The sequence below is a fragment of the Anser anser genome, assembly GCF_964211835.1.
Source record: "Anser anser genome assembly, chromosome: 3".
Lineage (NCBI taxonomy): Eukaryota > Metazoa > Chordata > Aves > Anseriformes > Anatidae > Anser > Anser anser.
This window is the reverse complement of record NC_139722.1, coordinates 37,347,295-37,371,297: the sequence shown is the minus strand read 5'-3', so window position 1 is coordinate 37,371,297 and position 24,003 is coordinate 37,347,295. Positions and strand designations below refer to the sequence as shown.

General features: G+C 38.6%; 1 protein-coding gene across 31 annotated transcripts in view; it reads right to left on the bottom strand.

The window, feature by feature from the left end:
• LOC310897646 (uncharacterized protein) overlaps positions 1–24,003 on the bottom strand; it is a 98,586-nt gene that overhangs the window by 59,281 nt on the left and 15,302 nt on the right. For 19 of the 31 annotated variants that reach the window (XR_014582435.1, XR_014582436.1, XR_014582437.1 and 16 more), the window contains one exon: positions 2,843–2,885. The exons of 3 other annotated variants lie outside the window; for them this stretch is intronic. Coding sequence is in view for 11 of the 28 variants with exons in the window: in XM_083831478.1 (XP_083687604.1) it covers positions 2,843–2,885 (43 nt within the window). In the remaining 17 variants the exon portion in view is untranslated. Of the gene's footprint in view, positions 1–2,842; positions 2,886–4,710; positions 4,828–6,850; positions 6,941–14,754; positions 14,908–24,003 lie in introns of all 31 variants that reach the window. 9 more of the 31 variants (XR_014582441.1, XR_014582443.1, XR_014582444.1 and 6 more) reach the window with 4 other exon arrangements.

Here is a 24,003-nt window from a genome sequence, read left to right as displayed (position 1 = left end):
ACCTAAATCATTCTATGATTCTGTGATCTCTTTCAGTGGCAATAATTAATTTAAACGTATCCATTAGATATATATTACTTTGCACTTATTTATGTTGACTTTCATCTGTCATTTTCTTGCTCAGTCATGATATATCATGTAATGCGTATGTAAAGACAGCTTTCATTTTTACTGTGCTGAATACTTTTATATCATCTGTAGATTCATGATTTATCCCATTCAGCAGCTCGTATGTGAGTGTATTAAACAGTTTTCATACAGAAATGTGCTGGACATCTGAGGTAATTTCTTTATGCCTACCTACTCTGTTTTCTGCTTTTAGTTGATTAAAATACTCAATAAACCTTTCTTTCTTATATCCTGACCAATTAGTTTCTTATGGACAGATGTGTTGTCAAATATTTCAGGAAATTAATGTAATTTTGTGAATCTCTACCATCATCAATGTACCTGTTGAACCATGAACTATCAGGGAATCCTAACAGCTATGTATATGAAACTTGACTTTGTACTGCAAAAGCTGCTCCAGTAGAACTGTACATCACATATTGAACAAATTTATTATTTCTCCTAGTTTCTACCCATGTCACCTGAACAGAACTCACACTTTCTGGCATAGTTTACTTGCGCCTCCTCTCAATTCCCTTTTAAAAAGTGGCTTTTCACTTGCTACTCTCTGTTTCTTTGGCACTGGAGCAGAGTTAGTAGATTACAACTACAGAAGCAATTGGATAGTTTCACAGTTTGACTACTATACCACTCAATATTAAATGCAATAGAGCCCAAGTGATTCCCTAGCATTTATTTTATCAGTTTGTTCTTAAACATCCCCTACTGACTGTGGTGGTTCCTCAAACTTGCCTCTTATCAAGAAAGTGGCTGTGAAAGTGGCTAAGCTCTTCCTGAGTGAAAATGGACAAAGAGAATTCATCTAACTTCTTTTTTGTTATGTTTGACTTTTCTATGCTCAGTTCTAGTACCTCTACAGACTGTACACATCTTCTGCTAGGAAGCACAGAAGATCTTACTTACCCAAGTTAATCTTCAAAATCTGTTTCCATCTGCCTTTTATGGTTTTACATTTGATTTATCTGAATTTATACTCTTCTTTGTTTCTCTTTTTCAGATAAGACTTCTGCTTTTTAAAGGAAGTCTTTTTAACTTTAACTGCTTTCCTTTATTCTGTTATTTAATGGTTTTGACTTTGGTGGGTCCTTTTTTGTATCTCTTTGCTTAGAAGGTATCATTTACAGTGAGACTTTTTTTTTTTTCAGTTTAGTTGTCTTTAAATAATCTCAAGTCTGCCTGCAAGAATTTTATCCTTCTGTGTTCCTTTTAATTTGTTTTTAACAGGCTTCTTCATTTTTATGTTGTTCTCTTTTTTGAAATTAAATCTGTTTCATTCTTGCAAAGAATGCTAAATTTGAGTACATAGTAGTCATAATTACAGAGCAAGTCTTCAAAAGTAACCTTGCAAACCACATTTCATCTGCTCAAGACTAAGCCAAATTGCTTCTTCACTTGTGGGTTTTCTGACTAGTAAGTTTAACAAGTAGTCCTTCATGATATTTAAAACCATATCATTCCTCACTGTGACATTTCCTCTGTCTCTATAGTTATAATTGAATTCTTCCATTTTTATTATCTGTTCTGCTCCGGCAGCCTCTCTGATCTTTTTCTAAGCAGGTTAAAGTTGCACCACTATCCTCCCTGACTGGTAATATTAAACTTCCTATTGAGGCAAGACAGTTGGAAATACACAAGTCTTGTGTTCTTTGTGGGTGCAGTTAAATTGTTTACTGTATTTCCCTCGTTTAATTTTTTTTCTCCTCATTTAACTTTGTCTTCTCCCCTTCTCTTTTCCATGTAGCATTACAGCATCACTTCAATTGGCCAAACCTACCTTACATTCCTATATTATTTCTGTCAGAGAATAGCAAGTGTGCTGCTGGTCCATGACCTAGAGCTATTGACAGTAAAGGCTTCCATCAACAATCTGGTCATAATCAGACAGGGTAAGAAAGTGACACAGGTACAGTCAGGAATTGCAGGTATCAGGGCTGACTACAAGAGTGCCTATAAAGTGTTCCAGGCTAGGACTGTGGGCCAGAGCCTGAGCTTAGCTGGAGCTCTGGGGCCCAGCAGTAGAGAGTGAGGGTGGGTGTTCAAGTGAGGCTGGTTGGGGCAATCGAAGCCTCTTGGTGCACTCAGGACCATGACAATTCGTACTCTGACATTACACTGTTGCAGAGTTTAACTTTCTTTTGTCTTATGCCTATAACCTCATTCAAAGTCAGACTTCCCCCGTCTTGTTTTTTCAGACTTTCAGTATTTTTATAGAAACACATACATCCATGGTCTTGAAGGGTTACCAAGGGAGTTTGAGAAGGATCTCTTACGGAAACTGTGCTGTAAAAATATATATATTTGAGTGGTCTGGAAAAGGGTTGAGCCCTCAGATGAGAAAGTTGTTGGCATACACTGCTAATTAGGGTAGTGTGGATGAGAATTGACAGCGAAGAATTGAAAATTGACCCTGTGAGGCTGGACAGTAAAATGACAGATAAAACTACATGCAGATAAATTAAAAAATGTTGCAAATCTGCTGCAGAAATTATTCTAATTTCTCACGTAGAGTGACAGGCTCTGAGCTGGCCATTAATCTCAGAAGTGAGATTTTGGTACTGTGCTAAATAGTTCCATGAAAACGTCAGCTCACCGCTCAAGGGTGGTCAGAAAAGAAGAAATAAAACATATGTTTTGTTCCCTTAAATTGGGGATTACAGATCAAAATATCATAATACCACTGTACAAATCCATGCTTTGCCTGTATGTTGGTTACCTCGTGCATCTTTGTTTCTGTCTTCTCTCAACACATAGTAGAGCTGAAAAAGATTCAAAGGACAAAGATGTTTAGAGATGTCAAATGTGGACTGGCTAATACTTTTAACAAGTGATTTCAGCCACTGGAGAAGAATGGCAGAGGCCTCCAACATCATAGTTTCTGTGGAAAACGCAGACAAGATCTAATATTCACTGTTTCTTCCAACAAGAACAAGAAAAAAAAAAAACCAAAACATTGACTGAAGCAAAGTTCAAAGCAAACAAAATGAGATGGTTTGTATGGAACAGGTAATAGATTTGCAAAACTCTTTTCCAAAGGATGTTTTGATTGCTTATATAGGCCCAAAGAATAGCAGATAAACTTATGGTAGAGAAATCCATGGGCTCTAGCAGAACATATGGAAAACAAATCTAGCTCAGGAAATCTGGGGGCTGAAAATAACTGCTGAGACAGAATGTATGGGGCATTACTTATGTTTGTTTTCATTCCTTGTATTATTATTCTTCCCCGAACATACTGTTACCAATCCATTCATGGACAAGGATTACGCCAATCTGCATTGGTTCACAAGGAGAAACAAGAAGCAAAAGCAACAAAATCTCAGCAATACATGCAAGATTTCAAACATCCCTGTGTTTAGAAACAGAAAGAAATTCTAACCCTGTGGTTCAACTCTGAGACTGCCTAAACTAGTAAATTGAAGAGGGTCAGCATTTAAGCAGTGGATCCTGGTCATCCATATTGTTTAACTACTAGCACGCTTTCTCACACAGTTTTGACCCATTGCTCTCCCTGACAGTTCCTGTTGACTTGAGATTGTCCACAGTTGGGTAATATGGATGTCACCATTCTGTTTTGTATGGGAGGAACATTTAGTTGCATGGACAAGAGCTCTGCTGTAACCTGTGGTCATTACGATCAAAGAATGGTTTGTGGTCTGTTTTGTTTACTAGCACAGATGTAACCTCAGTGTTCAATGGTGGACTCAAGCACTGCCTATGTAAGTAGATAAAATAAGCCTGGAGCTATTTTCTGATCCTGAGGCCGGTCAGTGCAGCATGTATGGCACCAAACTGCTAAACTGCCTTTTTCTTCCTTTCACTTCCCCAAGATGAGCAGCTGCAACCCAAATATCTGGGAAAGATCCCTTGCCTGTCCTTATCCTGAGCAATGCCCATATATTGTCTGGAGGCATGCCAAAATTGTACTAAGTTTTGTGTTAGCAGTTTAAGAGCATGGATAATCATGGGTCATTGCGTTTGTTTGCGTCCTGGACCTATTTAATTTGTACACCCCTGCATGCAGGCTGCAGAAAAGTAGCAGCATAAAGGGTAATTGCTTCATCTCTTTTGGGAGGAGATGGGAATTAACTGCCTCTGTGCTCTCCCAGCACCTGCAAGATTTACACTTCCACATGAAAGGTGCATGGGTCTGCCATGGGGATGCCAGGCTACGGCTGGGCTGGGAGTGGTGGGGCCTCTCCATGGGGTCCATCAGGGCAGGTCATCAGTCAGGGCCCACCCTTACCATCCCAGCCAGCTGCAGGGCAGCTGGAGACACTGGGGCAACCCCAGACACAGGGCATCTCCCTGGGTATGGGGGCAGGCCGAGGCTGGGCTGGGACATGGGTCTACGGGTGGGCCTGACTCAGCAGGGCCTATGGCCAGGCAGGGCAGGGCCTCACTAGGGCAGGGGCTGATAGCCTTGGGGCTGCCGTGAGGTGCTGGTCTTGGGGCAAGGTGGGGGGAACCCCAAGAGGGTAGGCAGGGCTGGCAGTGCCCTTGGGTCCCTGAGAGGGGAAAAGGACAGCCAGCACCTGTCCTTCAGTACAAGCTCAGCAAATGTCAATATATGGGACCTCCTACCTTTTCTCCAAAGCCAATCATGGTAACCAATTTCAGTAGACACAGGTTTCCAAGAGAATGCATCTATCTTAGTTCAAAGGAGATATAGCAAGGACCATTGATGCCATTTTCATCATCCTGTGCAAATTAATACAAAAATCACCCTGTATTAAATAATCTTCATGAAGTAAATGCCACTGAAGAAGGGTTGATCACTCCCTCTGGTACCATCACACCCAGTCAGCTTCTGCATGCAGCTAACAAATGCAGTTCCTCTAACTGCTGGGTCATCCTTTGAAAAGGAGGAACTGTGAGTCATTACAATAAAGCCAAAACGTATGGTAAGGGACAGCTGCTGATTCCAGTGGTCTTCCAATTTTGGTTACAACCAGTCTGATTTTATTCTACCTTCACTAACCTTTTGAAGCAAGTGGCAGTACTTTCTCAGTCAGTTGCACAGCCCTAGCTCAAAGAATTTATAGCTAAGAAAGTAATATACCTTATTATATCTACATTGAGATGTGAATATCTACTGCCCTTTTGTATGGGCTGACTGCCATATATTTGCCTTGCTGATAACCAGGAAACCTTCAACTCTGGCCTCCTCCATTCCCTATTGATTTCCTTGTTGCAATCAATAGTGGCCTGGGTCAATGTGCAATACCTGCTAAAATCCCTAATGTCTTTCAGTTCAGTACTTCTGTATCTCCCAGTGGACAGGAAGCTATACTTTTTACCTGTGGATCTCTGTTATATTTTTTATATTCATAGGTGCAGAGGCAGCAAATCTTCCATAAAATTTGTTGTATCACTTTAATTTTACCATATTGGCACTTAGAAGATCAATAACTTTGGAAAGAGTTGAATTCGAAATAGGAAGTTGGGGGAACTTGGAGGTTTAGCAAGTACACATAGTACTTTGTGTATTCACTCTGAAGTAATGAATAATTTGGATATTATTAAACAAAACAAAACAAAACAGTTTTTCCTTGCTCACTGATAGGAGTTTTCACATGATTTATGAAAATCAGGTTTTGGATTGTAATTTGACAATTTATTTGACAAAATTATGCTCCTCTGGGCATTAGAGAGATCTTAGTTACTTCCTACTAAAATCATATATTTATATCCATATCATGTATCCAGAAAAGGATCCCCAGTATAGTTCATGGAGTTGAGGTTGCATAAAAAGTAATAATCTTTTTCTCTATGTTTTAGGAAGTGTTTGTGAAAAATGTGTAAAAGAAGTTCCTTCCCTGCTGTTTTTGGAACACTGATAACCTTAATCGATTAAGCATAAATTTCTTTCCTCAAATAATGTATTTAAGTAGTAAATCCTCAGATCTATGTTTGATTATGATCTGGCTTGTCCTGAGAGGTGCCTCAGTTCTCTGATTGTTAACTTCTCCCTGATCATTCCTTCTTGGATTGCACCCTAAGGCATACCCAGAGTATCACGGCTTTTGAGCTTGTGCTGGACAACTATACCACAAAGGTGAGTCTTTCACGTGGATGTTATAGCTTATCTTTCATGCCTAAACTCCTGTTGAGAAATAGTGTGTTAGATTAGGCTCACTAAAATATACATTTTATGTTAACATTATTTTAAAGCAGCCTTTTTAAAAGTAGTGTAGTGAAGTTCTTATAGTATTTTTATTTGTTAACAGCTGTATATGAACTGTGCTGTATCTTCCTTTTCATAAGCAGTTTTGATTTTCCCTCATTACTCAAGGAAATTAGTCTGCTGCTACTGTCACAGAGCTGGTGTTTTTGTCGTGACATTGCAATGGGGTCTATTAGATGATTTCTTCTATGCCCATCGAGTATTGTGAGTGCCATACGAAGAGTGCCTACGATACCAGGGGGAAGGCTATATTCTGGAACAGTTTTTTTGTTGTTGTTGTTGTTTGTTTTTGTTAGTTTTTCATTTTGTTTTCTTTTCTTATATAGGAAAGGGCTAAAGGCATAATATCTCCATGAAAATCTCGTATCATTTTATTGTTTTGAAAAAAAAATAATTTGAACTTCAGATAGTGTATTATCTGTCATATTAGTTGATTAAATGGGAAATCTGAATATTGAATTTAACAGGACTTTTTTATTACTTTTTATGTTGATGAAGAACAGTAAATACTTCCAAATGTAGATATCTTGTACTTACCAGAAGGACTACATAAGGAAGGAAAATATGACCTCACCTCAGAGCCTGACATCTATGATCACTAGCACAATCATTTCTCAAAAGCAAAGCCTATGAAGAGAACAATATTTGGTGAAAGTCTTTCATACTTGTGAACATCCTCACCAGTTAAAGGTATTGGAAGAGCTCTATCTGTGAGGGATGAAGTTTTGCATACATTGCCAGGTCATAGAGGAATATTTACAAAATTAGATACTCTTGCTCATATTTTTATCCCTTTTCAGTGGATAATATTTTCACCTAATTTAGTCATTAGAAATGGAAACAGATAAATAAACATGAGACTGGGAAAATAGTGTCCCTTCTTGTGTTTATGCTCTGACTAGGCCAGTTGAACATAAGCCTCAAGAAGAACCAAGCTCTTGAGATGGAGATCAGACCTGATTTGGAAAACAAAACAAAACACTAAACCAAACAGGAAACAAGTCCCCAAAACTGGGTGTATAAGCATGAATTGTTTATTGAATTTGATTCTTTATAAAAAATATAGACAAACAATTCTCTTTATTTGTCTTTTGTTCTGGGGTTTTCAAGGTGCTCCTTTGTCACGCTTTGTAGTGTTCCCTCAGAGCCATGCTGTTTAGAGTTTCTCTCTCTCTTTCTTATTACAAAAATGTAAAAGCTGAAATTATCCCCTGGAGCTTAACATTTTAAAAAATACCTCATAAAAAATAATCTTCATAAACACTATTTTAATGGCATGTGCAACCTCAATCGTTTGGTGATATACTTCTAATAAGTCCATTTAGGAACTTGGTAGTTCCGAACTCTGTACTCTCACTTCAGCCTCTTTCTGTTTTAATTCACAAGTTGATAATTTAGGGATTTCACTGTAAAGACACTATGCTTTTCCACCCTCTATCAGGTGTATTTCTAATGTTGTGTCTAATTTCTCCCTAGACAGATAAAATCCACTTGGCGTCAATATCTTCCTTTGGATAAGAAAGTTCTGAGTAAATTCTCTACTCTGGAACATAGCCCTCAGTCTCCCTACAGGCAAATACTTTCAAATGTGAGACAAAAATACCAAGTAAGAAACCTGAAAGTAATTGTCTACTGTGGAAACTTAACAGGGTGTAGTATTCTTTAATATACCACACACTGTAAACTTTTCTAGAAACTCTGTTTTATGATTCAGCATTCGAGGTCAATATTTTACAGTAATAAGCACTAAGATGACACCAGTTTGTGTGGGCTGAGTTAAATTTGGGTTTAAAGAAGTGAGTAGTGAACCATATAATTACATAGAAATGAGATTCACTGCATGGTGGGAAAGGTTTGGTCAGACCTCCTGAAATGCAGTCATTCTGAATATGGGTCCCCCCCTTTCCTACAAGATGACAGCTCTGTAAAGAAAGTTCTTCACCAATGTATTTTCAAGGTTGAAGTCGTGTGTTCATTGGTTAAGATGCGCTGAACTTCATATATAAGTGGTAGCCAGCTTCTCTGGCATTTGTTTTTGACCATGACATGGAAGATTGAGTTCTGAAATGGTGGTAGGCTGAGTGTCAATGTCTTGGCTGCAGCTGAGAATGCCTGGTGGTATGACATCTTGTAACAATTGCATCTTCCTGATATAGCTGTACGTGGCTAAGTATTGTGGCTTAACAAGTTATCACCATCAGAAGTGACCAGAGGCTAGCAAGCTGGCAGAGTTCATGTGTGCTTTGAAAACATTAGTTCACGTACAGTAATAGTTACTTCTGCAATTGTTGTTTGCCTGGCTCTGGGTAATTGCTAGTTGGGATGGTTCCACCTATGCTCATTGTCTGTTCAGTTTCAAGATGAGCATTAAAGTTTAAATCATTGACCTTGGCTCCAAATTAGAGGATGATTTTTTTAAATGTTCTCTCACTCCCCCACCCATTTAGCAAACTTATTGACCTCTGGGGGTTTGATTTCCCTGAAATGCAGAGAAAAATCTAACATTTTTCGTGATGGTTTTAATATGATTTAAAATGATCTCTTCTCTCTATCACTGTTCACGGAAACCTTTAAAGATTTTTTTTTCTTTCTTTCTCACTTCAGTTTTTGCCTTGTCTTTCAGTGGGAAAAGCAGAAAAGATCTATTAAAAGCATTAGAAAATACAAGCATCTTTTTTTTTTCTTTTTTCCCTCCTCTCTGACACAAGCCTGTACCAGCATCCCCTTAAGTTATCTCCCCCAGCTTGCCAAGGTTGTTGATCAAGAACTGTCCTCCTCCCCCATTGTCTCTCTCTTCCCTATGAAACAGCTGGTTTAGTACTTCTGTGAACCTTGAATGCTGATATGCTATAAAATTAAGCAGATTAAAGTCATTTGGAGGTTCTTGAGAGACAACAGTATCCTTTTCAACAGTATCTGCTGAAATTTTCCCATTCTTGGCAGTGGGAAGGAATCAAAGGCAGCACTTCTGCTGGAACTGCGCTTAACTGCACTGGGTTTATAAACTTGCAGGATCTCTGTCCAAGACTGCAAACGTCAGATTAAAACTGCAGCATTTTGTATTTTATATTCCATCCCCCACTATTTCTTACTGCATGTATCACTTGCCATTTATAAATTTGCTCATACTAATAGCTACCTTTTCCTTTACAGTTTGTGTGTGTGTATGTGCTCTGTTACTCAGAGATTAGAATGGAACAAAATGTTTTTAATAAAAAAATGCTATTTGATCTACTATCTCTTTTGTGGCCAAATCTTTCACTAGAGTAAGTTGGGACAGTTTGACTGTTGCCAGTGAAGCTATACTACTTTGTGCTAACTTACTATCTGTTCTTGAACATATTGTCAAACTTGTTCCTCACCTCCCACGCCCTACTTGCTCATACCCCAGCATAAGAAAGAACGGAAGTTGTGGCCATGGTAAACTTCTTTAACAGTTCTCATTTAAGAGATTGTTCTTACTATATGTGTGTTTTCAACAGTCCTTGATCATAAAAAGAAATACTTAGTAGGCTCTCCTTGATGGCAAACACTACTGCCAAGAAGTGATGTAAGTTCTTCATGGACTGCACTTCACTCTCTGTCTAGGCATAAAGCTACCTAGCATGCACAGAAAAAAATATTTAAACTCTATTGTTCCCTAATCAAATGGTAAATTTAACATTCTTAACTCTTTAACATGCCAAGAGTTAGTTATTGATTGTCAAATGAGTTCAGTGATATAATTCTGTAAGAATCAGTAATAGATAGGACATCATACTCTAGAACAAGCTCCAGGCAAGGCTTTTTGTCTTGCCTTGTTATCTAATATTAAATCTTTTCCTATGCTTCTACTTTTTTATGTCTGCTCTTCCCATTTCAAAGGTAGACAAGGTGTGGTTTTTAAAACCGAAGGTTTTGCTTAAAATTCAAAGAAAGACAAATAGGTAACATTACTACAGTTCTACTCTCAGTGATAGCACAAGACACCTGTATGTTATGCCACACCTCTACTGGAGAATGCAACCAGCTGGGATGGTTATGGGAAATAGGCAAGATGAAGCTCAAATGTGAGAAGTACTGTACTAAACTCTGCACAAAGAAATTTGATGTAAAAATGCATCCTGGCAACAACAAAATATTTCATGAAAAGTCTGGAGCTGAGTAGCTGAAGCTGTTTCAAAAAATGTCAACCCTTACTTCAGGATGGATTAATTTTAGGTTGGATGTCAAGTGTCAACCCAACAAGAATATTATTCCCTTCAGCTTTGAAATGACAAAGTCTCATTTAGAAGACTTTTGGCCACTGAGCTCTTTCAAGTTGAGGGACAATTTGGATAACAGCAAGAATGAAAAACAAAATTTAAAGAATGACGCATGAAGAAAAATGGATACATTTTTTTGGGGGGGGGGCTGGGGGGGAGTGGGGGAGAGCTAGCATGGATTTTCTGTTTGGAAGCAGCCATTGGTGTGCAAATTAACAGTGCTGGGTTGTTTTCCAAGTTGTTTCCAGTTGTTTTATTATTTTTAATCTGGTATGCAGGTGGACAGTCATTTTAGAGGGCTTCTGAGCATCAGATTAGATGAATATCTGAGGAACATTCCAAGTGCACTTGATCGTGTACCTGTGTTTGGGCTGGAACAGAATAAATAGCTAATGTTTGAATTTTCTCTCATCACTCTCACGTATTTTTGCATAAATATGTGAAAGGCTGTATTATGTAGAAAGTTGAAACCCACTTTGCTACTAGTATTCGGCATTCTCTCCTATATAGAAATATTTCTGTCTGATGCTCATTTCTCAGCCACTCCCTAAATTAATGTTTCCCAAAGTGCCAGGCTTTAGTACCATGGTCATGGTTCTATCAGTTCCTATAGTTAAAGGTGTTTTAGCTGTTTCTTTGTATCCATTACATCCATGTATCCATGGAGAGTGGACTTCACTGTCACCTGGAATTTCAGATTTGACATATAACCTTCCAGCTCTCGGTAAACACTGCATACACTCTGCATCTGATTTTGTTAGTCCAGCTGCCAGCATGATGACAGTCAAGCCTAGAAGATGAGGAACAGGCAATAATGAACTGAGATATTTTTACAATCCTTCAACTTTTATGGAAAGTGATTTTGCAAAGTGTCAATCTTTACAGATTGGTAGGAAAATGACTCTAAAATGCTGTCTTCCCTGTTCATTTTTTTTTAATATCATTGTTTATTGCTTATTATAATTTCTTGTTGCTCCTGCAGTGACAGCCCCCACCAAGAGAAAATTAATGAAGGTGTGTCTCATTGTTTCTGTCATCCTTCCCAGCAAAACCCAATCTTGTTGTTCTAACCACAAAGCAAAGCTGTTCTCTCACCTTCTTATATGATGGCTTGTACTTGGACAGCCTTTTATACCCAAATCTACAAACAGCTCACCAAGACCTGAAGCACTTTTTTTTGACTTTGTTGTTCTATGACCTTACAGTGTTTCAGAAGAAGATCTCTAAGATCTAATGTTGATCTATAAGATCTATTGTTGCCTGTTGCTTCAGTCTGGTAACTTACATAGAAGTGGAGCTGGCGTGACACACAGTGTGGTGTGAGTGGCTGCCGTTGCCAACTGCACTCATCTTCCTTGACTCATGGCAATGAATATGATGCCATTCTTTTAAACCAACCAGACCACAGAGATGCAGTAGGCACACATATTGTGCCCTATATACTTGGTACAGTGGGCAGCAATGAAATAGTTAAGAACAAATTGATATACCTGGACCTAATAGTAGCAAGGGGTTAGTTGACTGTTTCAGCAATCAGATAAGAAAAGCTTAAGTAAATGTTGGCACTGCTGCTGATGAATCTGAAGAATCTGCTCTGGTCCAGCCCTTAAATAGTTCCTGTATTAAATGCCTGTAAAGTATATAACTGTCCAGTGAACTACAACAGAGAATGAGCTCATTTCATACCTAATCTAAGTCCAACAAGTCCTCAAAAATTGTCAGCAGGGGTAAGCCTGATAAATTGCAACAGCCCTAATGTGTGGGATTGGGAGTGTCTTGTTTGCACACTAAAATAATATTTCTATTTTCATTTGTAAATAATTAAATTCCCACTAAAATGACTCAGCAACTGAAAACAATTGGCATGAAATAGCAACTCATCAAAATTAAACACAAGGATAGCTAAGTTTTTCTCCTCTGTGTCTTAGTTTTGCTGTGCAAGGGCTTAGCACAAGGACGTGGAACATAACAGCCCATTCTCAGCTGTGGTCCTTGCAGAACAAGGACACTGCAGAGTGAGTCATGGTAGCAATGGAGCAGCAGCAGCAACACACAACTGGATTTCTTCTGCTTTGTGTGTTTAATTCTAAGTTTCCCCTCACCTGCCTCTTTCTTTTCTCTTTTTGCTCCACATTTTAATAAGGAAATATATTTACTACTAGTTAGAATACCCTTGCTTGTTGTACTTCATCTTTGCAGTTTACAAATTCCATGTATCTCAATCTATTCATTTTCTTCCATTTGCTAGCTGTTTGTCTTTTTTTTTTTTTTTTAAGTAGAAATTGAATGATAATCATAGAAAGAGACTTACTTGAACAGGTTGAAAAGATTGTCACCAGGTCTTAGTGTAATGCTTCGCATAAGAGGGCTGAACACTACTCAAGCTCAACTCCCTGACTCCATGAACTGGATCTATCATGACACTATCGACAATAGTAACAATTTTGTAGGGGAATGCATTGGGGTAAATAGAATCAAATATTTAACCTCACAATGTGATATCGCCCTTCTCGCAGCTGACAGTGGTGAGTGTGATAGGTATTCACAGGCAAATAGACCCTGAAATATATTAATATGTTTCTCAAGGATAAACTTTCCATTATCTACACTTAATTTTATATTTCTCCTCCCATATTCTGTAACTGGTCTTGAGGGTATAATGATTAGTCACATAGTGACTAATAGTGTTATTCAGGATATTCAGAGATCCATGCAGCTAATCCTTAGGAATTTACTCTGCAGTCTTACTTGTGTTTATCTCAAAGTCATTATTTTCATGTATCATAATATTTGCTTTGTTAATACATGAGTCTTGTAGGAGGCAGAGGGAGAACTGTTTTCTCGTGATCTACTGTGCTGTCGCCTTTGGACTGATTTTACGCTTCAGTGTTACAACTGGTTTGAATGTATCATCCACCTAGGTTCATAATCCAATCACTTTCATTATTTATGTTCTAATGAGTGGAGAGTTTTGGGACACAAAAGTGAACCTACTCAAGGAGATGGATCAAGGTCTCTAGAAAAGCATGTAGTTATTGTAAAAACACCTCCCCCCCCCAAAAAACAAGTTCAAAATTTGAGCTCAACGCAGTGGTGGTCCAAAACTACACTCTTCACAGTGAAAGCCCTCCAGTTTGCCTCCCAAGCATTCTGGTACTGGCTGTGAATGTTCTGTCTGCCTCTACTTCCCTCTAATCTTCTGTGTGGGTGTGTGCTCTCCACAACTCCTGCATATGAAAAAGCATTTCCAAGTGTCTGCAATTTGTCAGTGCTTTTTACATGTTTTCCAAAAAATTACTTCTGATCTGTGTTTTTGCCTCAGCTTAGAGTGGCTGCTTTTTACATCTGAGTATATTTTGTTCTGTCTTATGCCATGGTTTTCCTAAGCATATGGTGGTGTGTGTGTGCAGTAGAGGGTTAGACTGAAAGTGGTGGGGTAAGGCTATTCTCAATCTAAGTGGTGTCAGCCATTGCCTTTTGTGCAAATGCTAGATATTACAACTCATTCTGGCTGGGGAACCCATATACTCATATCCATGTCATAAAAGGGTCCAAAAGAACATCCTAAAATTTGGACAGAGAAGGCCTTACTGGGAAAATTCCACTCCTTGGTAAGTTTGGGGAAAAAGTAAGAAGATGCTTCTTTTCTGTTGTTTATCTGTGAAAAGTATTCACAGCATGGAAGGGTGACTGAACCATGTAAATAAATACCTTGCTGAGCAATTTGGGACTGCATTAATGCTAGGATTAGTGGGAGTTTGTATCCCTGTGGTGGTTACTAGTATTCTTCAGTGAGCTTGAAGCACTTTCTTCACTTAATTATTTTGATGCAAGAAAATAGGAGAAAAATCATGCTTAGAAACTGAATGCACTGCATATGTAAATCACTGCGTGGGACTGAGAGCAGCAGAGGTGGTGGCAGGTTGAAGTTTGACTAATTGAGTCAGTCAGGTTAATCTGTTCTAAAGCAGCAGGGTTCAAGTCAGAGGAGGATCTACTGTTGGTGCAGGCTGTCATGGTGAGATTAATACAAAAAAAAAAAATCGGGGGGAAAAAAGACGTATCAGTTAGTGTCCTACATGGTGTTTACGTGGATTTAACTTTTACTGCAGCCATGTTATCCATGCTTCCAGGTTTGATTAAGCTTCTGTAAGAGATTCAATGCTGAGTACAATGTAAAAAGACACTAGGTATCACCTTAGTATGGTTAAGTCCAGTTGTTTGAAAACAGGGGAAATTAGCCTGCTCACTAAAATGGATCTGCTGCTTCTAGTTTGCTCGGTTGGCTTGTTTTGAGTTTGGGACACATCCTGTCACAGTGCTGATCCCTGTCCCGTGCTGTCTTTATATCTGAAAAAATATAAAAGTTTACAGGATAGTAAAGCAAGATGTAAAACTAAGAATAGCCTTAGAATAGATTCTGTCCTAAAAGTGAAATCTAATTGTAGGAATCTACAAAATCTAAGTGTAGGAATTCTCTAAGACTGTTGTGAATTGTGTCTGTCCACCTAAAGCTGCCCAAACAACTTTACCCATAGTCAGAAGATTTTAAATTCTTGAGTTTTCCCCAGTTCTTTGCAAAGACCACATTTCTTTAAGCAGACAAAAATGACTTTTCCTGACTTAAGATAATGGGACATCAGGAGTACCTATATGACTTAAGCCAATTTTTAAGAGATTAGTAACATACGAAGAAAGACGTTTTATAAGCAAGATGTTTTTTCCTAGAAAAGAGTGAAACGGTAAAGTTCAGTATATCATTTCAGGAAAAAAAATATATTTGAGGAATAAAATTCAAAATCAAAATGAAAGAATGCTGAATGGTTCTGAAGTTTGTTACTATAGAAAAGTGTTTAATTCCTGAAACGCCCTTGGACAAAGTACCCTATACTTTTAAAGTTAAGTACACTTACTGCAGTGGGAACAGAGAGAGTGTGCCTATATGTATTTTTCTTTGAACTGTGCCCTCAGCAGTACTGAAAATGCAATATATGCTTCTGGTAGGGCAACTGTTCCATTTCATATTTCTGGATAAATCAGTACCCAAAACCAATGGCAAAAGCTAGTGATCTTGTAGATGAAGAAAACGCCCTGTAATTTGCTATTGGCATAACAACTCTTGGGATTTTAATCTTTATTCAAAAAATATATGTATTTAAACACAGGATCTTCATAAAAAATGTTCAGACCACATGTAGACAAACACTGACTAGACAATTTACCGCATCCTATGTAATTCACAACTCTAAAAAAGAAATTTAGTCTTCTCTCTCTCTCTCTTTTTTTTTTTTTGTATGTTTATCCAAAAATGCTTTGCTTCCTGTTTTAGCAGCAATGAGTTTGTTTGGACATGAGTCTAGACATACTGTGATTTGAAGGGAACAGGTATATTCCACATCTTCTGCCAGAAAATCTATTGATTCCCTAGTTAGAGTCACTGCTGGAAGGCACAGGCTGAACAGCGCAGCTCAGACAGTGAATGGTTTAGCTGTACAGGGGAATCTGACTTTTTGGATAGGAGAATACTATTCAAGTTAGATTAAAAAAATATCAAAAGCTGCTGAAGAAATCATTGGGGGTGTCTCTTTCTGGAGCAATTCTGCCTGAAGGTTGATATTTTCAGTCTGACTGCAGTGTATATTCCAGCAGAGAGAGACATACATTGTACTTTCCCTTGGAGTCTTTATGAAATGACTTCTTAAACAAACAAACAAAAAAACAGCAGCAGCAACAACAACAACAAAACAACAAAAAACAGTCTCTTGGAGCAGGGTTTGGAACCCAAGTTTTCCTTTTTCCCAGAGAGTGCCCTAAATGATTTGGCTGGAAAGTAGCATTCTTGGCCTACTAAATCTTGAATTCCTTTACGAAGGTGGAACAGCTCCAGTAGAAAGTACTAAAAGCACCACATTTTCTTCTGCCCTGAATAGTCTGTACATCTGCCTGCTGGAGTACTCTCCCAGACAGTGAGGTAGAAGGGCCTGAACTCCTTTTAGCTGAACACACCCTAGGACCCAGGGTTCCCATTTCTTTTGTGAGTGTGCTAGTTATGGAGCAATTGATTAAAAACATAAACAAAAAACAAAACCCACATGGCTGTCCTGTCATGCTTTAACAAAAAGGGATGATTATGTTTATAAACAGGCCCAAGCACAGAATTAAGATTAAGTCATTTTATTTTGCTGTCTGTGCTTAACTGAACATCATAAAGTTAAGCTCTTGAGTCTCAGGACAGGGAAGGATTTAAGACATCATTTCCCATGAGGCCTTCTGCTGATATTCTGCTTCTCTTTGGGCCCTGTTCTCCTGCATATTTATATACAAACGCTGAGGACTAGGGTGGACTGCAAGGGGTTTGAGCTGGTGTTCTCAGATCTGCCAGTGAAGAGCAAAGGTTTGGGTAGAGTGGGTGTATCCCACGGTTCAGGGCCTATGTTGCTGGTGTTGCAGTCATGGCTTTAGCCATAGGACCCTCTTGCAGATATGATGATTCCTGGGGTGATAAGGGATGCGTCTGACAAAGAAGGGCCACAGCATCTTGGCCAACAGGCTTGCTAACCTAGAAAGGACAGTTTTGATGAGGTTCATCAAAAGATGGAAACTGTGGCTCACAGGAATTGGCAGTAGAGGGGAAATATACATGGGACATGGCAACCTGGAAAGCTCTTGTTCTCTACCAGAGAAAGGAGGGCAACTGAGGGCCTTTAGCAAACACCTGTACAGACGTAAACTCAGCTTGGGAAACACACAGTAGGAGCTGGAAGATTGTGCACAGTCAAAAATCTGTGGCATCTTTGCCATTAGAGAGATGTGGTGGGATAGCTCTGAATGTATGGCAGAGCTGCTGTAGGTGGGCACAGGCAGGCGAGGAGCCACAGGAAGGGAAAGATGAGTGTGGGGCTGCACTTTGTGCAAAGAAGCCGCTCAAATGTGTGGAACTCTGTGGTGGAAGAAAGGAAAGGCCACTTCTGTTTAGGAGTCAGGCTCAGAGGGAAGACCAATAAAAACAACTGTTGTGAGAGAGAGCTACAGACTACCCAGTCAGGAAGAGGAGCTGGATAAAGCCTATTTCAAAGAACCAAAAGACTCCTCAAGAAAGGAACCACAGGCCCCAGTGATTCATGAATGAATCCGGTATGTGATGGATGGACAGAAAGGTGGAAGACAAGTAATCCAGAGGATTCTGGAGCATGTTTGAGACAATTTTTAATGCAAATGTTGGATGGACCAGTGAGGGACTCTGCTGGACATGTTGCTTATGAACAAGGAATAACTGATTGTGAATGAAGTGTGTAATTGGCAGCCTTGGCTACAGTGACCATGAGATAGTGATGACTAATATCATGCAGTAAGTAAGCAAAGCAAGTAGCAGAGACCAGACCATGGAATTCAGGAGAACACACCTGAGTTTGTTCAGGGAACTGTCCTAGGCAGGATCATGTGAGAGGCTGTCCTGAAGAGTAAAGGAACTCATTCTGTAGGGGAAATGAAAGGTGTTTTTTTTTTTTTTTTTTTTTTTTTTCATCAAGGATAATCTCCTTAAAGCATAAGAATAATCCAACACAATGTGTGAGAAAACGGGCAGGCATACCAGGAGACCAGGCTGGTTGACTGGGGAACTCTTGGCTGGGCTCAAGTGGAAAAACGTACAGTACAGGAGGGGGAAACAGAAATGGACTAACAAGGGAAGGATATAAAAAAATCAGTCATGCATTTGGAGATGAAATAAGAAGGCCAAATCTCAACGAGTTGAAAATGAGGAGGGATTTATCTACAGTTACATTGGCAGCAAAATGAAAGACTAAAAATGTGTGTGTACCTGTTGAACAGGGAAGGCAATCTAGTGAAAAAAAGACTTGAAAAATGCTGATGTACTTAATGTTTTCTTTCCCTCACTCTTTCCTGGCAAGTTCTGTTTTCAGACTTCTAATGTCAGTCCAAAGTTTATGGGAGAGATGTACCATGTACAGAAGAGTATAACCAAATTCCGGATCATATAAAGAAATGGGACATATATGAATCCATGGGATTGAAAAGATGCATTTGAGAGTGAGGAGGGAGCTAATTGTCCTCTCTGAAAGGTCGTAGCAACTGGGGAAGATTGATAAAGTCAAATGCCACACCTATCTCCAAAAAAGGCAAAAGGGAAAAACTAGGAAACTACCGGCCTTGCCTCAGTATCTGGGAGACTGTAGAGCAAATCCTAGCAGAATTCATGTCTAGACACATGAAGGACAAGACAGGGAGAGGAGACAGCACAGATTCATCAAGGGAAAACTGTGACAGGATGATCTAATTGTCTTCTTTGATAAGATGAAAGGAGAGCAGTGGATATCATTTACCTTGACTTTTGCAACAGTCAACACAGTATCCCATAATATCCTTGCAATTCAGTCAGGGAGATATGGACCGTGTGTGGAAAACAAGGTGGCTGAAAACTGGCTGGACCATTGCTCTCAAAGGGTTGTGATTACTGCTTTGAAATTCAGTCTGTTACTGAGTACTGGTGACTTTTTTGAGGGGTTGAACCTGGAGTTGATAGTGTTTAGTATCCTCATCAGTGACTTGGACAATGGGATTTGAAGCTCAGAATGTTTACAAAAGAGACCAAACTGGTAACACTGATTTCAAGGCTACAAGTCAAAGCTAGCATGTAACAGGACCTTTGCAATCTGTTAGTATGACCAGATGACCTCCAGAGGTCCATGCCACCCTACACTACTCTATGATTTTTCCATTTCAGCTACCAGCATCCCGATAGTGAGATGGTGTGAAATAAGGGCAAGAACCATCTCACATAAATGAGATGAGATTAGATTTATTTGCTTCTGGGGGCCTGCATTTGGATGAATGGCAATCTAATACTATATTGAGGGGGGCATCCAATTGGTTAATAGAAAAGATTACAATGAAAAAATCTAATATTTCTGTGTTACAGAATCATGGAATGGCTCAGGTTGGAAGGGACCTAGAAGATCACCTAACTCCAATCTCCCTGCCATAGGCAGGGATGCCACCCACTAGAGCAGGTTGCCCAGGGCCTCATCCAGCCTGGCCTTGAACACTTCCAAGGATGGGGCATCCACAGCTTCTCTGGGCAGCCTGTTCCAGTCCCTCAACCTCTGAGTGAAGAATTTCCTCCTACCATCTAATCTAAATCTCCCCTCTTTTAGTTTAAAACCATCCCCTCTTGTCCTGTTATTATCTGCATGAGCAAAAAGTTGTTCTCCATCTTTTTTATAAGCACCCCCTTAAGTTCTGAAAAGCTGCAATGAGGTCTCCCCGGAGCCTTCTCTTCTGTTCTGGGCTGAACAACCCCAGTTCTTTCAGCCTTTCTTCATAGGAGAGGTTCTCTAGCCCTTTGATCAGCTTCATGGTCCTTCTCTGGACCAGCTCTAACAGATACCAGACCTAGATGCAGGACTCCGTCTGGATGCGGTATATACTCTGTTAACTTATTTGATACAGAAAAGCACCTCAAAATCTATGTTTGCATCCAGGATATAAAAAGAGTCGTAATTCCTTATTCTCACAGATATTATTAGAAAGAACAGTGTAAGAGAAAAGTCAGTCTTGTAACATTTCTGATCTTAACTGCCACAAAAAGTATCTTAACTCAACCAGTGAGCTGTTATTATTATTTTTTCTTTCAACTCCTTATTGAACTAGGGATATTAAATTATTTCCAGAAGACAGGTAATTCAAGAAAGATTTGACCAATTATGAAATATGTTTTATTTTAAATGTTATGAATACATCATACTTAGATGCTCATAAATTGTTAGTTTGAAAGGGGGACGTAAAACAGCAAAAGATGCTTAATAAAAAGATTATGGTGTCTTGCAAATGAATAGCTGGCTATTTAATGCCAGGATATTGCAATGTAGGAAGTATTGACTATTCAATGAAATTAATACTCATGGCTAAGTAAGTATTATTAAACTTTAGCAAATAATCTTTATAACTTCTGAAACAGTCTCATTCTAGAAGATCATAATGACTTAGTGGTTAAATGAAAATGAGATAGTAGCTATATAATTGTAAGCACCATTGAATTAACTTCTAAAAAAAATAAATTTCTAAATACTTAATGCTAATACTGGGGTGAGAGAAATGCAGCTGTGAAGAATTTCATTAAAATAGCAATTTTAATTGAAAATTTATGAAGGACTGCTATTAAAGCTGGGTAGAGGAGTTGATTGCTATCGTTCTTTTACTAGTATAACCAAAGGGCTTAATTTTCCTTAGCTCTTGAGTTGTTTCTTCATTTTCCCTGGTCCCATCCCTTGCTTCCTAAAGAACATGTATTTGTCATAAATAAATAAATAAATAAATAAATACGAGGGTACTTGGGTTTTAAAGAACAATAATTTTGTCAAATTAGAACACTTTATATATCATGTATTCCCTCACCAGAACTATGCATGCCACTTCTACCAAGAAGGTTGTGTGTATCTTGAAGTTTTGTCTGTTGTCTAGGACGTGGAGAATTGGCCACTGGCAACCTCTCAGAACCATTTAAGGGAAAGATTTTCTCATCAGTTTTGAACTTGGAAATGGTGGGTTTTGGACATCTCATTCATTAATTTTGTGAGTGATGACTCAAGACTCACCAGAACTTGTTCTTCCCACGTTTACTGAATTGTGCATTGTATCCTTTTTTTAATGACTGTGCCAGATTTCAGGGAGACGTCTGCATGGACTGTTCTAGACATTACTTCTTCCATGTTTTAAAAAGGTAAAAAAAAATAAAAAAATAAAAATTAAAAGGCATTTTTGTCCACTGATGTAAAAAAAAAAAAGAAAAAAGAAGGAAAAAAGTACATGAAAAGCAGTTATTTAACATGAGAAAATTGTAGAAATGTGAAGAAGAATATAAAATATGGAGCTGTACTGACTAGTTTCAGCAGTCCATAGGTATTTTGCTCCAAAATGTAGATGCCTCAAAGGTAAGCTGTGGTAGCCTGTGTTCAGCCTGGTACTTCTGTATGTTGGGCACAGCAAGAGACTGCTGTGAGGGGGGACTGAGCTGGGGACTGTGCAAAAGACCTTCAGTTAATGTAAATAAGAAGCTGGAATAAATATAACTGTGATGTTTTATAATAAGTATTTTGAGAGTTTTTTTTCTCTCTCTGTTAATACTCTCTGACAGCAGGTACTCCCTACTTTTAGTGCTTTAGATGGGCAACTGTTCAGTCCTTTCTGTTTTTAAGTTTGCCCATCCTCTTCCACAGCTAGCCCACAGTCCATGTTTCCTGTTATTAAACAATAACAACAAACTGTATAGGTTTGTTGTGTGCTTTGTGATTAGCCTGCAGCCTTATGAGCAAGAGAATTGTATTCACTTGTAGTAATTTATATTGTGTCAGCACAGTGCATAACCATAACGTGTGGAGTTTATAAGGCCTTGCCCTTCTTCTTAGGCCTTTGAATTTATTTTGACATTGTTTTGACATTTCTGCCTTCAATAACCTGTCTTTTCCAGAGCCCCATGAATTCAACAGTGTGGTGCAGACAACTGAGTACATACTTGTGGAAATGACTTACACCTTACAAAATGGAGGCTCTTTAGCTGTAGTTACAAAATATATCATTTGAATTTCTGTATGAAATTCACGGAGTCCAGCTCCCAATAAATCAGTTTGGTTTTCCATTTTCTTCCAAATAACCTTTGATGAGGTCACCCAAAAAGAGATCAACAACATTTTTTCTTGCAAGTATGTGCCTCTGCTGTTGCAATGGGAATTACGAGATGAGGTATCCCTCAGAGATAATTTGAACATGGTATTTCTTGTTTATTTTCCAATAAACTATGCCTTGGAAAAAGACTTCTTGGCAGAAGCCAGAACTGAATAGTAAATTATATTTTTTCCTTTATGAGATGTACATGCTGGTCATGTGTCGAAGGAGGACCTGGGATTTGTAAAAGAACATTTGCAATATTATACTGCAAAGTTTGAGAAGAGTCCATTAAGCAAATTGGGAATCTTACATATGGAGGAAGTATTATGTTCAAGGCTTCAGTGCTTGTTATGATTAGTGTGCTCTTTGTGGGAGATTTGTTAAAATTTCTTCATCCTGGGCACCTGCCAAACTTCAGGCTTTAATGCTCTGAGTCACAGAAGCAGGGACTGACTGCTCTCACATCTTGTTGACTTGCCAGGAGGTTGATGCAGGAGGTAGTGTGCAAGTAGGAAAGAAAAGAGACAAGAAAATTAATCTCAGAGTTCTGTGATAAAACTTTTATTTAATGGAAATATTTTTGTTTGTTTGTTTTTTGTTTTCATCTATTTATCAAACCTGCTGAGAAAAACAGGATATTTTAGAGATGTGATCTCTTTTTATTTGTTTGTTTGTTTCAGGCTGATGACAGAAAGAACATGTAAATGCTTGGTTTGATATGCTAGAAAAATGAGGATAAACATGGTACTGAACATAGTTAAATATAATATCCGTCTGTGATAATTGTCAAGTGAAATTAGTAATTTAGACACAGAAAATAACATCTTTCAACTTCTTTTATTTGTTAACCACTAGAAATCTCCCAGTAGTGGATCTCTGTAAAAATGATTAAAACTTGCAGAAAATCAGCTAGACTTTCCTGATCATGTTTTATGGATCCTGACTGTACAACCCCTGACTTTCCTCCTGAAAATGATTAGATAAGGAGAAATTGCATAAACAGTAGGAAATGATGGCATTTATAAGAACCATTTAACCAGGTCAGATCAGTGGAATCAGGTATTCAGCTTTTCTCAGATTCAGCATATGAGGGGGCTAATACACTCCAAAAAATCTCATATGGTAAATCTGTTGGGTTTTGATAGTGTATTCAAAAGCTACTACCCTACTGATAGTGTATACAAAAGCTACATTCAAGGCAAAAGAAACGACTGGAATGTATCCATCTTGGATATTTTAACATTCACAGATTTTCTTCTGGGATGGGAGGACTAAAGCTGCAGGGAGCTTACTCCATTGGTCTCACATCATCTGTAATTGAACATGCATGTGCTCTGAGTGAGTTGAAGACAAAGACATACGTATTAGCCTAAATTGCTTTCAATGCTGGGCTTACTTTTACCCTGGCATATACTGCCTGTCCTTATATATCATTTGATATCATTTTGCTTGAGAGTTATAGTGGAAAGTATGATCGAGTGACCTCTCAGTGATAACTCTGCTTTTTGTGCTTCACGTATGCTTGTGTCTGATGAACAACAACATGAGGTTCAGACATAGCCCTAGGATGCTTGTACAGCTCCAGATATCTGTCAAGCTTGCACCCAAATTACTCTACATAAGATTTTGCTTGTGTTTAGTGCCATGTTCAGGCTCAAATGTGGTTGTATGCAACTGTATAGGATGATCTTGGTTTGTGGCTGCTGATTCTCGTGTACCGAATCACAAGTAAGAAATTAGTGAGAGTTTGTGTGTAAATGGGAT